This window comes from Arachis ipaensis, chromosome B03, assembly GCF_000816755.2.
Source record: "Arachis ipaensis cultivar K30076 chromosome B03, Araip1.1, whole genome shotgun sequence".
Classification (NCBI taxonomy): Eukaryota; Viridiplantae; Streptophyta; class Magnoliopsida; order Fabales; family Fabaceae; genus Arachis; species Arachis ipaensis.
Window position 1 is genome coordinate 132,815,990 of NC_029787.2, and position 17,669 is coordinate 132,833,658.

A 17,669-nucleotide genomic window follows, 5' to 3' on the forward strand; every position below is an offset into this window, starting at 1 on the left:
TTTATATTTATATAAAAAAATATATTATAAGAAATAAATATTGTTTTAATCTCTAAAATTTGGGATCAAAATCAAAATCATTCTTGACATTTTTAATTCAAAATGATTTTTAACATTAAAATTATTTTTAAAATCATTCTTTTGACTATTTTATCCTCACCTCACTAATCCTGTGTATCACCATCTCTATTCTCTCAGACTACTCATTCTTTCTTTTTTTGATTCTGATGTTCTTTTTCTCACTAGCTCACACACATTCAGAAGAAAAGAAAAAAAGAAAGAAGAAGAGAAAGTGAATGAGAGAAGGAGAAGGAGAAAGAAGAAGAGAGGAGGAAAAGGGACGACACCGGTAAAATTGAGTGTTGTTGTTGCCATTGACATAGCAAATAGAGAGAGAGAAAAAGTGCAACGGCCGCGACAACGATTTTAGATCTCCTCTTTTTCCCTTTTTCAACAGTGATTTTGGAGAACAGGAGCAACGGCCACAACGATTTCAGCATTGGTGGCATCGGTGGTAGCAGTGATTTCAACAGCGATTTCAGATTTCTTCGATGAAAAAAATATCTAAAAAACATATTATTTGATTTTTTGATTTACAGAAATCCTATTTTTCTTAGTTAATGAGGACTTTTGTTTACAGAAATCCTATTTTTCTTAGTTAACGAGGACTTTTGTTCCTGTAATCTTTTTATAAAAGTAGTTTGATTTTATAAATATTTTATACCATAATCTATAAAAGACGAGTAATATTCCTAAAGCAAACTCAAAGTCTAACTCCAAACATCTGCAAACTCCCTGCATCATGAGAGTCTTCAGCCCCCACTGAAAAAAGATACATCATCCCAGAATAAAACCTTATCTTCTTCATGGCTGAGATCCTCACCACTTCTAGTTTTATCCATATACAATCCACAAAGTGAAAAACCTGATATCAACTAAGGGACATATCATCAGAACCTGAAATTGACAGTTGAGACAAATTCTAGCACAAACAAGCGCATTATTATCAGATTATTCCAATTAAGTACTTGTACTAGGAAGTAACTATGACAATGCAACCTCACATACAGGTCCAGATTTCCAATAGAAAATGGCAATTTTGATGTGAAAAAACATAGATGAGACAGAAGCAAATCTGGGCATGAGGGCATATACTCAATGGTGGATTTCATTCTTTTTTTTTTCTTAAAAAAATATTTTTAAAAAGAAAACAACCGGAAAATTTCAGGAATACTGTAATAAAAGTTTAGCTTGAAGAATCAGTACATTTTCAAATCAGAAGTTCAAGTAAATTACAAGGGCAAATTAGAAAGCAATTCGAGAGAGATTCACTGGTATAGCAAGTTGATCCTTTTGTTCTTATACACTTTAACAAAGCTAGATATGATTACATAGTCAATAACAGTGCAAGTGGTAGCAGTGATTACAACACATACACAATGATAAAACTCACAAACTACATAACACACTATTAATGGAGTATATTAGAGATTGTAGAGATTGACTATATAAGCAAATTGGGAGATTAACATTCAATTTCGGCTTAACTATACACGCCAAGAGAGGGAAGCGAATGCAACATCCTGGATAACAGGGTTTTGTCCCAAGAAGTTGTCTCAGATCAATTTTCAAGTTTGTTCTGCTATTTAAGATCTCGCCGCTGGTTGTCGCTTGGGGTGTAAATATATCATAGTGAGTTGGGACCTTTTTGTAAATAATTGGGCAACTCCATCTAATGGAGCTCTCTTGGAGAGTTCCATCAAATACTTTGCCTATAAACATATAACTAGAAGCAAATTCTTTGGTAAGAATAGGCAAAAGAGCATAGCATCTTTTGTACCCAAATTCCAAAACCTAGCAATCTGGAACATCTAGAGTCTCCTGAGCAAAACTTAAAGTAGGAAAGAGGAGAAACAATTAAATGACTGAAAAGACATTGAACAAAGCAGGGCAAGCGGTGATGAGTAGTCACTTGTAGTAACTCTCAATCACTAGCATGTTCATACAATCCAATTTTCACTCTCAGGTATTCTAAATTTGAAGGAAATCCTATTAGTTTATGGTACACACTCTTAAACATCACATCAGGTTATGGGAAAGTGAACCACAAAGATATTAAGAAAAGTGAAGAAAATGAAGTACAGGTGGAATCCTCCATATGAGATACAAAGACGAGCCTGAGAAAGTCTCAAGTGCCTCAAATGAACCTCCAAAACATTCAGTCTTCTCTCAAACACTTTTCCTCAGCTTCCTTAGTCTTCTGGGAAGAAGTTAGGTTAGGTTAGGTTAGGTTAGGCATGCACCAATGTTGACTTTATACCTACTAAGGGGCATTTTACTAATCATTAAGCTTGAGAACAGATTTTTCTGTTTATGCATTGTTGTTCTAGAGTGTGTTTATGCTGTACTCGAGCACATTGTCAAAATTTTACCATGCTCGAGCACACTCGCAACATAGCTAGGCTCGGGCCTAATGCTCAAGCCAGATATTGCAGCTAAGCATTCCTATCCCTTGTACCTGCAAAACACAGTAAAAGAAACGCTTAAAATGCTTCAAAACTCAGCTAAAAGCTAACTAGAAGAAATAAGAATTGAATTAAACCATGGAATTAGAAAATTAAAAATAAAATTTGCTAATAGAAAGCCTAAAACAGACCAACTTAAATTCAAAAAATACAAGGGAATAGAGAGTTATCTGATGCCAACAAAAGGAAGAAAGGTGAAAGTACTCTAAAAAGAGAAAAAACAAGAAACCATTTGGGCATTTCACTGGGAGTCCACATTTCTTAGCACATGCTAAGCTTCCTCAAAGCTGAAGGTTAAACGAACTACTACCCCACTCACTCCCTCTCACTCTTTGAATTCTTTTAGAAATGAAGAAAAATTAGTAGTATGAAGTGCGTATATGGATTTATTAGTTCCAGGTGACTCATTCCCTAGTCTGAATCTCTTAGGGTGAAGAGACAAATGATCCCTAAAATTATTCCACCATAACTCTGGAAAGATAAGACAACTTTCAGCATATACATAAGTAATAAACCGTACCTTTGGTTCATCCTGAAAGTGTAGCAAGCAACCCGATTCATAACCATTCTCCCTTAACAGGATATCAATGAGGAGCGAAATAAAGAATGATATCCATCTTGAATAGTCGGAGTTATTCAATCATTTCAAAATTCTGCATTTTATTGCTCCTCCTTCTCCTTAACCGTTGAATAACGTACATTGCTTTGTCATACTGATGTGAATTCAAACAGTATCCATTGGACTGCATCCTGTCAACAAGATCAATAGCATAGTCCTTTTTATCTATCGAAAGAAGGAGACATTTGAGGAGCTTGGTACAAATTCTTGGCCTCAACATGAAACCTTTTTCTAGGGTGTAGAGGAATATGTTTACTGCATCATCCAGCTTCCCTTCCTCACAGAGAATATCAATCAAATGTACACAACTTGTAGGATTGATATTAATATTGAACTCACCAAGAACAGAAAATATAGCTAATGCTTCATCTACCTTTTTTGCCATACAGAACCCAGTAATTAGAATTGTATATGGAGCTAAATTAAAATCTCTACACTTGAAGTCCATTTCCAGTAAGCCTCGAATTACTTCTTTCACATTTCCTCTGATAAAATGGTTCTCCAACACGTTGATTGAATCATTATCCCACCTCGGAAGGCTTTTCAGATATTCAAAGTAAAGATTGAAGGCCATCGAGACCTTCCCCTTTTTGTTTAACCAGCTCATATGGGCATTAGAATTTGATAATCCAGGTTGACAACCATGCTTCAACATATGTTCACGGATCTTAAAGGCGTCATCTTCTCTGTTAGCCCTATAAAGTCCATCAACAAGTGTCCCATAAGTAATAGAATCAGGTGAGATCCCCTTTAGTTGCAGCTCCTTGAAAAGCTTGATAGCAGCATTGATATTACCAGTTTTGCAAAAACCATTGATTAAAATGTTGTATGTGATAATGTTAGGCACAACCCCACTCCCAGCAAGTTGTTTGAGAAGCTTGTAAGCATTCAAAACTTCACCAGCCTCACACATTTGCTCCACCTTTTTCTGGAGACTAACACTATCAAAAACCCTGTCAGAACCCTGAGAAAGCCGGAAAAACAAAGATGGGCTTCTCCCAATCTCCATCTCGTGCAGTAAAAGGTGTGCTTCCTCAATTCTGCGAGCCTTGCAAAGGCCATGCATCAGAGCACTGAAGGTCACAACTGAAGGGAGACATCCAAGTTTTTCCATCTGATTAAATATCTCCCGTGCCTCTCCAACCATTCCATTCCTACACATGCCACAGATGAGAATGGTGTAGGTGTAAGCATTATGAAACTGTTCGTCCTTGGAAACCTCAAGCTGAAGAGATCTAGCTTGGTCCAAACGACCTATGTCACAAAAACCTTTGATTAATGCATTGTAACAATAGGCGTCTGGTACTAAACCCATCCCAATCATCTCATCTAACATCTTTGCAGCTTCACCAACCCTACCCTCTTCGGACAAACCACGTATCATGATAGCATATAAAGTAACATCCGGCACAATTCCCCTCTTAAACATCTTGGTGTACCATTCACTATATTCACTATATCTCTTGGCGTGAATGAAGCTATTTATCAGAGAACGGTAACTCTGCAGATTAAGAGCAAAACCATCTTTCCTCAACAAAGACAGCAAAGAAAGCGCTTCATCTGTCCTCCCGTTCATACAAAACCCATCAATCAAGACATTATAACAGCGCAAAGTAGGCAAGCACCCATTTTCTTTCATAGTGTTAAACAACCTAAACGCCTCATCAACCTTCTTCCACTGACAGAGGCCATAAATAATAGCCGTATACGTCTTAACATCAGGCAGCACACCCCTCTTGCTCATATCATCGAGCATCTCCAGGGCAGCATTGAAGTTTCCAATCTTACAGAATCCACCAATCAAGAGAGTGTAAGTGTGATCATCTGGCAAAGAATTAGACCTAAGCATAACATTATAGAGCGAAAAAGCCAACACAAACAAGTCTTTCTTGAGCACAACCTTCAAGATAGTGTTATAGGCGTGAGCATCAGGCTCACAATTGAACTCAGACATTCTATCAAAACACTGAATGGCTTCTTCAGCAAGATCCATATAGGAATAGGTCCTTATGAGGGCTCTAACAGATTCAGAACTTACGAAAATCCCAGATTTCTTCAGAAGCTGGAGCGCGTCCCAGTAAAGGGAGCACCACTCCTTAGTGGCGAGAGTGCAACTTACCTCGTTACGGGAATGCTGGTCCACGAGGCTCTCGAACTTGAGTGCGACCCATACGCAGAAACGGAGGGGGAGTCGCCAGTTACGATTAGGGAGATCTCGCGTGACGACAACGGCGTCTGCGTCAGCGGAACAGTGGTGCTGCGATCGGCGAGGGAGGAACCTTGTGAGCAGTCCGGAAGCATTGTGGAAATGGACTCGTTTCCACAACAGCATAGAAGGATTGTGGTGATGATGGTGGCAGCGGTGGCGCTATCTTGTGGCGTTGGGGGAAGAGGACAACAGGTGAGACCTAAAAACCAAGGTTCTGAAAACCGGACTGGTCATCAAACCGTTTTAGTCACTGGTTCATTGGTTCACTGGTCCAACCGGTCCAACCAGTGATTCAACTGAAAAAACCGTTTTAGAATAAAATAATAAATAAATTATAAATAAACATCCTAAAATATCTTCCAAATTTAAAACACTACACAAAAAATCATCAACCAAATTCATATGATCTTATCCAAATACAAACTCAAAGGTTAAATAGTAAAAAGAAATATCTAAATATTAAATTTTGACTTTGAGGGTTAACAGGATCATTTAACACCTCAGATTCTAATCTAGAAATGTAAGGAGACAAAGGATTATCAATTTCAAAAGAATGTTGAGCTAGTTCAGTTAGAAAATGTTGATCATTCTGTGGTATTATGCTAACTGAACATGAACCTGAACCTTGCAAGATGACCTTTTCGGTTTAATCTTAGACAACGTTGCGTTCATCTGTTGTAAGAGAGCTCTCTTAGCAACATATTCTTCTTGTTGAGCAAGCCATAAACAAGATCTAGTGTTGTTTCCAAGTTGAAGTATCAACATAACAAGTAGTCATTGAATAAGAAAGCATAACATATCACCAACTACCTATACACTTTGACTCTCCTTCCACTACCATCATCATCGTTCATCAGTTTATTTATATATGGCATTGGCAGGTAGCTACCTACTCATTCAGCAACAACCAGCATTTGATTTTATTTCCATATGATCTTTATCAAAATACAAGAAGAAACCTGATATAAGACACACGACACTAAAAGTGATAGATTGCATATAAAAACGAAGTTGCAAGTTTAATATACTGCTTTTGAGGCTTACACGATAGGCTTTCGGCATCATCATCAACCTCTGCAGTAGCAGGCTTTTAATCTTTCCTCTTAAATACCACTTTTCCATAATTTTTAAACAATTCATCATACATCTCATCTATATCTTCACCTACATCCGGCAAAATTTGTCTTTCATGTTACCTGCATCATCATTCATTCATTTGCAAGGCACAAAAATTTACAAATTCTCCAGATTTAGACATAGAACAAAATCTAAAAAGTGAATGAGAGAAGGATTTTCTTAAGAAATTAAAGTGGCCATTAAATTAGTGTTGATTTAACTAAAGTTACAACCCCTCATATTTCATAGTCATCAGCAACTAGTAATTACAAAACAGAGCCGTAAGTAAATTTGAACAAAAATTTCAAAGCCATCAGCAACTAACAATTACAAAACAAAGCCATCAAAACAGCAGCATAACAAATAATCACCCCTAAATTAATTCAAAACAGCAGCATAATAAAATCACTAATCACTAATCACAAATCACTTATCACAAATTCCAAATTCAAAACACTCAGTGCCATAACAAAACAGTAGCTTAACAAGTCACTAGTCAATAATCACAAATTCCAAACTCAAATCAACAGCATTACAAAAGACCCAAAAATCACAAATCACAAATCACAAATTCAACCTCAAATCCTTGAAACAGAGTAACAGACTCAACTTTCCAATAACCTCAAATCAGTAAATCACAGTTTCACTAACCTTCCACTGACAGCAGGAAGACGACAGCGGGACGACAGCGACACCACGGCGCACCAGCTGAAGGCCTCGAGCAGCGATTTCACCTGTGAATGGAAGACGTGCCGAGCTAGAAAGGGGAGACGCCGTGGAGAAGGAGAAGGAAGAGGCCGCTGAGACGCCAACACAGACGAACGGCGGCGGCGGCGGTGCCGTCCAAGAAGCTGGATTTTTGGGTTGGGAAGTAGCTAGGGCTTACTCTTGCTGTGTGTAATCAATGACCTTAACCATTTCTTTATATTTAGCTTCAAAAACCCTTCAGTTATGAATTGTCCTGCATATGTTCTTGTAATTGTGCTACTTTGTCCTGCTGCTAACAAACCAATTCCCCATATATATAGAATTGGAAACAAAAGTAATAAATCATACTAAATTGGAGTAAAATACTGTTAAAATAGAATATCAAATGACCAAACAAAAAAATCAATATGTCAACCAAAAAATGATATAAAATTTGATAAATACCCTCCAGATCTGCTGCAGATACAAAAATAGGTTCCACAGGACTGCACTTTATGTCCAAGACAATTATCAACACTGCTCCATTTTTCCGAGTAATAATCTTGATATGTTTGTCTTCATCACCAGTCAAACTGCATCAAACTGCATAAATGAATCAATAACCAGCAAGACAGCAACAATACCAAATTACCAGCCGGTCTAACCGTGGTTCAACCGGAAAAACTGTTCCTTAATAAAATAATAAATAAATTATAAATAAACATCATAAAGTATCTTTCAAATTTAAAACCTATATAAAATATCACCAACTAAATGTAATTAATCATCAAAATACTCAAATTTACAGCAAATATGTTGACATTTAACATAATTATACTTCCTTTAAAAATAGTTGGATTGAATTGCAGTGCACAAGTTAAAAATAGAGAATATAGCCTTAATGTAGCCAAGTCAAAAAGTAAAACAAAACAGGCCCTTTTAATTCTTACGCTTGTAGGCTTCAATATAATCATTACCATACAGAAGAACTTTCTTGAAGGGATTTATGGCAACCAAAATTGTACAAGATATGATTAACAAGGTTAAATTAAAAGAACACTTTCCAGTTGTCTCACTGAGTCCAGCTAGATGGAACAAACATCACTGTGTACTATGGTAATTCTAGATCAAATCTTACTTTTCCATCAGGCAGTAAAACAACAGTTCCAGAAGATGTTATTATCTTCACCAGCTCCCAATTCCCATTTGAAAGTTGAAGCCAACACTAAACCTTCTGAAACAATGAACTTTAGAAGTAAGGGAAAGAAATAGAAAATTCTAAACTATCCATGTCTTACTAATAATGAGAACAGAAAAACTCAATCTCTTGAACTCAATAATTACATCAGTTATTCAACTAAATAATTGCATCAGTTATCATAAACTGATTTCAAAGCCTAGAAGCAGAGTGAAATTAAAAACATGAGGCATATAATCAATCAAAAGATCATTTGCAAATTTTTTAACAAGAACAGCAGTTAAGAACAATGAAATTAATAAATCATTCACGAAATTAAAAACAGCAGCAGCATTCAGCAACAAACACTTAGCATTCAGCACAAACAGCATTCAGCAACAAGACCATATCTGAACTCAACAATCAACATTCAGCAACAAACATTACAAAACATTAACCAATAATCACACTAAACCTCCAACCAGCAACCAGCAATGACAAAATAGCAACAAACATGTAAACACTCTAAAATAGTGATGACACTAAACCTGCACCCAGCAACCAGCAATTACAAAACAGCAACATTATCAAACATTACAAAACATTACACACAAATTTGAACAAAAATTCCAGAAATTAAAAAGAACAAGAAGAACAAAGCATTCAGAAATTAAACAGAGCCATCACTTATCAGTAAACAGAGCAAATTAAAAGGAAGAAGCGAATGCGAAGCAAAATTAAACAAACCCATCAGTAACCAGAAGCAAAATTAAACAGAGCCATCACTCATCAGTAACCACTAACCATGGCAAAATTAAAAGGAAGGGGCGGATGCGAAGCAAAATTAAACAGACTAACAGAGCCATCAGTAACCAGAAGCAAAATTAAACAGATCCATCACTAACCTTCGACGGAGACACGGATCGCAACCGGCGAGACGACAACGATAGGCGAGGCGACGGCAAGCGGTGACCCAACGGCGAGCTGCTCCAAGCCACGAATAGAGAAGCCAGGGAAGATGGGGATGACGAGCCGTGCTACCTGGGTTCCGGACAGGGGGAAGGGGAAGAAGTGGAGGCGCCGAGAACCTGGAGACGGCGGCGGCAAGGATCCTAGGGCTAGGGTTCTCTTCGCGTTGCTTCAGAAGGGGCGAATGGGGGTGCACAAATGATTCTTGGGATCTTGATTCGGGGAAGGGGGTGTTTCAGAATTTGGTTTTTTTTTTTTTCAAAATCACAAAACGGTCGAACCGGTTGAACCGTGAACCGACACAAAAAACGAATCGATCAGATGCTAAAACCGCAAATTTTAAAAATCGTCGCTGAACCGTTGAACCGACCGGGGACCGGTCGATCGAACCGAACCGTGACCCGGCCGGTTTTTTGAATTTTGCTGAAACGCTGTCGTTTTTGTGTGGAGGAGCCCCGAACCCTAACTTCATCTCTAACCAAAACGCGTTCTTTGCCTCTCTCACACTTAGCCACTGTCCAGAGCTTCTCTCATCGAACTCCTGCTCTTCCCTCACTCCCTCACTTCCGTCCAACTATCGCCTGCTACCGTCGCCGTCGCAACTTCCAACTTTGAACAGCCACCGCCTGCTCCCTCACTTCCCTTCCTTCGCGCAGCAAACGTCGCAAACTTCCTTCCCTCCATCGCGCAGCCACCGTTCGATCGTCGAAGCCTCCATCGCGCAGCCACTGTCCCGCCGTGCCAGCTCTGTTCCACCGCGCTCCTGTCCCTTCAGCGGCGTCTGCTCTGTTCCATCGCGCAGCCCTTCCCTCGAAGGTATTTTTTATTTTTGTAACTGTAATTGTGGTTTTAGTTTGTTGGTTAATCAGTTAATCTGTGATTTGTTTCTGATATCCTTGATTTCAACCTTGCTACTATTAATTTTTTTTTATTGTGTATCACTATGCAAATTATCTATGAGATTAATGGGTTGCTGTAAGCCTGTAATATTGATATTGGAAACATTGCAAACATTGAAAACATTGCTGATGGGCAATATCATGTGCAAACATTGTATGAACCGATCGGTGTTGCTGGTCAGATTATTCCCTGGAATTTCCGTCTTCTCATGTTTGCTTGGAAGGTTAGTGGCTCTGGTTACTGGCTCTTCTTTTTAATTTTGCTCTGGTTACTGGTTCTGTTTAATTTCTGAATACTTGGTTCTTCTTCCTTTTAATTTCTGAAAATTTTGTTCAAAATTTCATTTTAATATTTTGTGATTTTTTGTAATTGCTCTGGTTACTGGCTCTGTTTCATAGTGTACCAATGTTAGTGTAATTGTTGTTTTGTAATTGCTGGTTGCTGGTTGCTGTCATGTACCACCGTTCTGTTTCTGTTCGAATTTCAGAACATGCTCCAGCCTAAAGTAATTTATTTTCCTTTACTTGTTCTTTTTTGTATTAATTATTCAGTTATTATTTTATTTAATTGTTGTTTTTAATGATTAGTATGTTGTTCAAGTTTTTGTTTTCTTGTTGGTTTGCTGTATTTTAAAGCTTTAGTTGTTCTTGTTATTTTGATTTTCAATTCTAATTGATCTTATTAACTTGTTAATTTGATAAATTAATGTTTTAGTGCTGTTCTTAACTTTTAAATTTTAGATTGTTAAGTTGTTATGTTGTTCTTGACCTTTTGATAATTTGTTAATTTTATAAATTGTTAAGTATATAAATTGTTCATGATGTTGATCTTAATTAATTGTTCTTGTTATTAGAAAGAGAATGGAATTGAGGTATATCAATCTACAGGTAGCTATAAATTGAAAAGAGGACACTCATTGGGCAGAGCTCCTTTGTTACTTCATTAAATGTTTTTTTGGGTTTCTAATGCAATACCTGAGATTAAGAATTGAATGGAAGATGAGCAATATTGACTTTCTTTTCGTTTGATTGTTTGAATATGAATTCAAGATTCTGTAAAACTGATTTTTACTAGGAATCCTACAGCTTGCTCAATATGTTTCAGTTCCTCCCAAGCTGAGCCAACATACTGTGCATGACAGATTCAGGTTATGATATAAATATGGAATAGAAGGAATGATCTCAAATGGTTGATTGGTGCTCACTTCATCAGTGGCCTCAATACACCATCTCTCTAATTCACCCCATCCTACCTTTACATACTCTCTATTGCTGAGTGAACAACACTCAAAATGTTAGTATTCTCTATGCAGCAAATTGACATGTAATATGAATATGGTGAATAATTGAATGGTTTGTGATTGATTATTTATTTTTTTTGTTATTTGACTTTTGTGTTTGTATTTGGATGAGATTATAATATTGTGGTTGATTGTAATAATTTTAATTTGGATAATATTTTAAAGATTATTAGTCTATAATTATATTTTTGTGTGTTTATTTATATTTTAATTATTATTTTTTATAAAACGGTTTTTTCGGTTCAACTACGGTTGAACTTATAAACCAGTAAACCAGTAGCTAGAACGGTTCGATGACCGGTTCGGTTTTCAGAACCTTGGTAATAATAAAGTTTGCTTCTTTTATGTAGAGAGAGAGAGAGAATCATGGCGCAACATGATGACCTCAGCGCGCCACCGCGGCCGCTGCCACCGTCTCCATCTCCCACTAAGACTGATCCGCGTGCAATTCACGCACGGGCTATAAAATCAGTTGCAACGGACAATGCGACATTCAACAATCTGGTAACGCTTTACTCGAAATTGGAGAGTTTGGCGTCCTACTCTGTCCGCGTGTTCAGCCAAATCCGGAGTCCCAACGTTGTGTCATGGACCGCACTTGTCTCCGCCCACTCCAATACCCTCCTCGCCCTCCGTTACTTCGTTTCCATGCTTCGCCACCCAACACTCCCCAACAATCGCACCCTTGCCTCCCTCTTCCGCACCTCAGCTGCACTCTTTGCCCTCCCCTTTGCCCTTTCCCTCCACTCCCTCTCCCTCAAGCTCGCCCTTTCCAGTGATCCTTTTGCCGGTTCTGCGCTACTCAGTTTTTACTTCAAGTGCCGTATGCCAGACCACGCACACAAGGTATTCGATGAAATACCTGATAGAGATAGTGTTTGTTATTCCGCTATGATCGTGGGTCTAGCTCAGAATTCCCGCTCTGTGGATGCGCTTTTGGTTTTGGCTGACATGAGGCATCGTGGTTTTGCATCCACAGAGCATAGCGTTTCGGGGGGTCTGCGTGCTGCTGCTGAGCTGGCAGCATTGGAGCAGTGTAGAATGATACACGGGCATGCGGTTGTTGCTGGGTTTGATTCAAATGTGGTGGTAGGCAGTGCTCTGGTTGATGGTTATGGTAAAGCCGGCGTTGTTGAGAATGCAAGGCAGGTTTTTGAGGATAATTTGGCTTGGATGAATTTAGTGGGTTGGAATGCTATGATGGCCGGTTATGCCCAGCAAGGAGATCATAAATCTACTTCCGAACTGTTTGATTCAATGGAATGCCAAGGACTGGTGCCGGATGAGTATAGTTTTCTGGCAATGTTGACAGCACTCTATAATGCTGGAATGTTTCTTGAGGCTGACCAGTGGTTGACAAGGATGAAAGTGGATTATGGTTTGCAGCCAACTCTGGTGCATTATACTTGCTTTGTAGGTGCAATGGCCCGTGCTGGGCACTTGGAACAGGCAGAGAGGGTAGCATTGACAATGCCATATGAGCCAGATGCTGCAGTTTGGCGAGCCTTGCTGTCAGCTTGTGCTTTTCATGGTGAAGCCGATAAGGCTTGGTCTATGGCCAGGAGGGTTTTGGAACTTGAACCGCTTGATGACTCGGCTTATGTTATTGTTGCCAATGTGTTGTCAGCTGCAGGAAGGTGGGATGATGTTGCAGAATTGAGGAAAATGTTGAGAGTTCGGAGGGTGAAGAAACAAGGAGGGAGAAGCTGGATTGAAATTCAGGGAAAAGTACATGTTTTTGCAGCAGGGGACTGGAAGCATAAGAGATCCGCGGAAATTTATCGCAAGTTACAAGAGATCATGGGGGAGATTGAGAAATTGGGATATGTTCCAATTTGGGATGAGTTGTTGCACAATGTGGAGGAAGAAAAGAGAAAGGAGGCTCTGTGGCATCACAGCGAGAAGTTGGCAGTGGCATTTGGTGTGTTATGTGGGTCTGCACCACCAGGAAAGCCATTGAGAATTGTGAAGAATTTGAGGATTTGTAAGGATTGTCATGAAGCTTTTAAGTATATGACCAGAATTTTACAGAGGGAAATTATTGTGAGGGATGTTAACAGATACCACAGATTTGTTGATGGTAATTGTACTTGTAGAGACATATGGTAGCACATAAGATGAATAAATGGTCAAATTAATATCCAAAAGATTACTTATTTTTTAAATTAGTTTTTGAAAGATTTTTTTAATAAGATTTGTCCTTTAAAAATTTTAAGTTTGTCATTTTAGTTCTTCCGCCACCTTCTTTGCGAATGACGTCAAAATTGATTGATGTGACAGTTAAATAATACCACAACACACATTTAATTATCCTAATTGGTGGTTAATATGATAAGTTTATGAAATTAAATCAAATCAATCCCAAATTAAGGAAATATCTCAAGTTCTCCTCTTAATTAGGTTTTGATTTGATCTAATTTTATAAATTTATCATGCTAATAGTCAATTAAGACTTTTATGTGTTAGTTGTAGTATCACTTAACGTGTCACATTAACAAATTTTGGCGTCATAAAAAAATGACAGAAAGACTAATGTGGTTAATTTAAAATCTTTGAAGTATGAATTTGATTAAAAAAAAATTTGGGGACTAATTTAGAGAATGAATGATGATTCAGAGACGAATTTGAGTATTTATCAGCATATGATAGATACAAAATAGATTTGTCTGAAGCTTCTTTCTGCTAGAGATAAAGCGATGCAATGCTGAACAAGGTAAGTATTAACGCTCTTCAACTTAGGCTACCATGAATACATTTATACACAAATGAAATAGAGAGAGAATGCCCCAGTTCTGCTTTAGCCTCGCTCGATCCCAAATTAAAGGTTACGTTGCTGAGCCACAGAATACTCCCATTTTTTGAGACAAATATTCAACTCAACTTGGTCACACGTATATATTTGCTAATTAGGTCAGTCAAGGCATGTATATCGGGCACTGCTGGCTATAGAAAGGCAAAGAAAAGTTTGAGACTTGAAAATCAATGTGGTTGGTCGGTCACGTAAAATTCTCATACCAATCAAAATTTATTGAATTTGGGCTTTGCATGAACATGTAAAGGCCATCCGTTCATTAAGCAAAGAAGACCGAGTCAATGACCCCCCATTGGTTCAATCTTAAACTTGACTCACTCATTCAACAATATCCTCATTTTTCATATCCAAGAGGTGCCTTTAATTTGATGATCATCAAGAAATTGAAAAGAAAATATTATGTCAACTCATGATAGAGACAGAGCCGAATGTGAGCGCGTTTTCAAGCGCTTTGACGTGAATGGCGACGGCAAGATATCGTTGACGGAGTTAGCTGATGCTCTCAAAGTGCTTGGCTTAACTTCGCAGGAGGAAGTTAGCTATCAAATGGATGAGATTGATGCAGATGGTGATGGCTATATTACCCTTGAAGAATTAATTCAGTTTCAAAGGGCCAACCCTGAATTAATGAAGGATGTTTTGCAGCAACTCTAATAATGTTTTAGGATCCTCTTCTTGTATTTAATGATCTTCCTTGATTGTTAAGGTATATAGTCTACCTCATGTCAACAACAACGACATTAGTATACTATTGTATTTATATATTACAAGAAATGTGTAATTATTAGTATACCATTCACCCTCATTGTTTCATATTAATTAAAACTATGTTTTCTTATTTTATTTGATATCTAGCAAGGGTGTGAAATAAATCCTACATAGATTTTTTCTAATAAATTATTATCCCCATAACATATTTCATATTAAAATTGTGACTTAGTGGTAAGTTTGTGTTTGTGAATTCCTCACCTTTGAACAAATAATTAAAGCATGGTCACCGTGCATTTGATGATTTCTTTTTGTTGTTATACATTTCTTTCTAAAATTAAATATATAACGTCATGATTGGAGTTATTTTGCTTTTTAACTCTCAAAATCCTAATATATATGTTGTGGACTTGTGGTTTAGATATACAAGCAAGGTCATGCCTATCTGTACCTTGTTTTCAGTCTTTATTAGCTTCATTAGCTGAGTTCTATGCTAATGCATGGATCACTAAGAACCATGATCAAAGTGTGAATCCGAACCCAAAGAACTGGCTCACAATGGTTCGGGGGAATTATTTGGATTTCAGTTTGGAAAATGTGAGGTTGGCATTCAACTTGCCAATAATGTAAGGAGATCCTCACCTTTTCACTAGAAGTGTCAACTTTGATCAAAGGTTGGACCAAGTCCTCATGGACATCTGTGTGGAAGGAGCTCAATGAAAGAGAGACTCCAAAGGCAAGCCGGTTCAACTGAGAAGGCTTGACCTCAAGCGACCGGGCTATCATGATCCATAGTATCATGAATAGAGAGGAAGTAGAAGTTCATGAGATCATACCTCTAGAACTCTATAAGGTGGCAAACAAGCCCTCCACTTTGGCAAGGTTAGGCAGATCAGTGCGTGCTGATGAATTATGCTTGCAGATTGCAATTTGTCATCAGAGAGAGACATTATTTAGGGTAAATTACTTAAATAAATTAACTAAGTATAAAAACTATTATATTATCCTAAATGATAAAGGACGATATTTTTGTCTTCTCATTTTTTATATAAAAATTTTAAAAAAGATGAGTGCTAGGGCCAGCACTTTTGTTAAATTTTGGCCAATACTTAACCATCAAAAGAAAATTGAATGATTTTACACTATTAAAAACATCATTGATAGCTAATTAATGGCAAAAAACCACAAAATATGCTATCCCTAGACTTTCTCTTATTATAAAGGGAAAGTATGAGGAGCCAATGGAATATTTATACAATGCGTACAATGGAGATTTAGGGAGTATTAGAGATATAATCATTAGTGTTATTTTTATCCATCAGCTGAAGCTTTTGGAATGAGTGGTATCATGCATGGTATTAGAGTGTTAGATCTGAAAGGTCAAGAGTTCGATCCTTGGTGAACCCCAAAATTAGTTTAAGCTTTTGGGAAGATGTTTATTATCGCTAGTTCTCGGATGGTTATTCTAGATAGTAAGGAGGATGTTCATTTTCTAACTTAATAACCCATTGTACACATTGTATAAATAGTCCATTGTCTCCCTAGCGGGATCCTATTATAAATAGTGGCCCCAATCTTAGTTTTATACCAAAAAGCGTAAAACATGAGTGATTCCCATGATTACTAAGTGAGAGACTAAAATTAAAGGGAGTCTCATGATTTATGTACATCTATTACAAAATATTATATATTTAAAAGCTTAATATATTTAAAAAATTAATATCAATAACTCTAAATAGTTAACAATAAAAGCTACAAAAATTTATCACAAATAATTAAATAAGTAATATCGATAACTCTAAATAATTAAAATTAAAAAATACAAAAACTAAAGCACAATAAATTTACACTAATTTCTCTAATAATTTAATTTACACTGACTGATGTTCAATGTATATTTTCTATAATATACTAATTTCTCTAATAATTTAAATTCCACTAATTTAAATAATTAACAAAATATCTCTAATATTTAACACAAAATTTTAAATAATTAACTCTAATTTTTACAAAATAACTACTCTAAATTTAAACAAATACTAAATTTTTTTTATTTTTTTAAAGTATAAATAAAATAATTCAAAAAACTTTAAAAATTTGAGAAAAAAAAGTTTAATTTTTTCATAATAAGTTAGAGGTTTTTTTTTACCTAAATAAACAAATAAAAATTATTTAATAAACCAATTTTTTTATTCAACATTATTTACGCATATGTCCTATTTTTATTTATTTTAAATTCCAATGGAGCTTAGCTATTTAAAAATATAAATATAAAGTAAGTCTTAGATTGTAATAGGATGTATCTTTTTAGTGAATTGATAGTAAATTCGCAGGCCGCAGGAGTACCTTCTTTTCATTTAAAATCAAAACATTATATATTTGTAGTAGATATTTTGTAGTAGATGTACGTAAATCATGAAATTTTTTTTGGTTTTGGTCTCTCACTTGATAAATCATAAGAATCACTTATGTTTTATATTTTTTGGTGTAAAATTAAGCTTGGGGCCATGATTTATGATCAACAGGAGAATTTAAGCACCATAGAATATCAATGCATAAATTAAATTGTGGTAATTATCATAGTTTTTTTTTTTTTTTAAAACCACTACCAGGCCCACAATTTATATAAAAATGAGTTGATAAAAAT

General features: G+C 36.6%; 2 protein-coding genes across 23 annotated transcripts; one reads left to right on the plus strand and one right to left on the minus strand.

The window, feature by feature from the left end:
- On the minus strand, positions 634-9,533 carry LOC107632093 (pentatricopeptide repeat-containing protein At1g79540). 14 transcript variants are annotated; one of them, XM_021119969.1, is made up of 7 exons: positions 9,239-9,526; positions 8,295-8,390; positions 7,622-7,759; positions 7,121-7,463; positions 6,398-6,549; positions 3,046-5,649; positions 1,439-2,518 (listed from the first exon to the last, which is right to left on the minus strand). In XM_021119969.1, the coding sequence occupies exon 6, from the start codon at positions 5,474-5,476 to the stop codon at positions 3,158-3,160; it is 2,319 nt and encodes a 772-aa protein (XP_020975628.1). In that variant the 5' UTR covers positions 5,477-5,649; positions 6,398-6,549; positions 7,121-7,463; positions 7,622-7,759; positions 8,295-8,390; positions 9,239-9,526; the 3' UTR covers positions 1,439-2,518; positions 3,046-3,157. The 14 variants fall into 14 exon arrangements, 7 of the variants coding, with proteins under 7 accessions (XP_020975628.1, XP_016191225.1, XP_020975627.1 ...); XM_016335739.2 differs by having other exon boundaries at positions 7,121-7,466; XM_021119968.1 differs by having other exon boundaries at positions 7,121-7,469.
- Positions 9,681-13,668, plus strand: LOC107632091 (pentatricopeptide repeat-containing protein At4g33170). Of its 9 annotated transcripts, none has more exons than XM_021119974.1 (4): positions 9,681-10,118; positions 10,384-10,425; positions 11,288-11,495; positions 11,853-13,668. In XM_021119974.1, the coding sequence occupies exon 4, from the start codon at positions 11,869-11,871 to the stop codon at positions 13,609-13,611; it is 1,743 nt and encodes a 580-aa protein (XP_020975633.1). In that variant the 5' UTR covers positions 9,681-10,118; positions 10,384-10,425; positions 11,288-11,495; positions 11,853-11,868; the 3' UTR covers positions 13,612-13,668. The 9 variants fall into 9 exon arrangements, with proteins under 9 accessions (XP_020975633.1, XP_016191217.1, XP_016191218.1 ...); XM_016335731.2 differs by having other exon boundaries at positions 11,307-11,495; XM_016335732.2 differs by having other exon boundaries at positions 9,681-10,425.

Excerpts from the sequence above, each read along its gene's own strand:
- LOC107632093 (XM_021119969.1), bottom strand. The coding sequence starts at position 5,476 with ATGCTGTTGTGGAAACGAGTCCATTTCCACAATGCTTCCGGACTGCTC.
- LOC107632091 (XM_016335730.2), top strand. The coding sequence starts at position 10,259 with ATGAGATTAATGGGTTGCTGTAAGCCTGTAATATTGATATTGGAAACA. Across the intron at positions 10,426-11,852 it reads TTCTCATGTTTGCTTGGAAG|AGAGAGAGAGAGAATCATGG; the intron begins GTTAGTGGCTCT and ends TCTTTTATGTAG.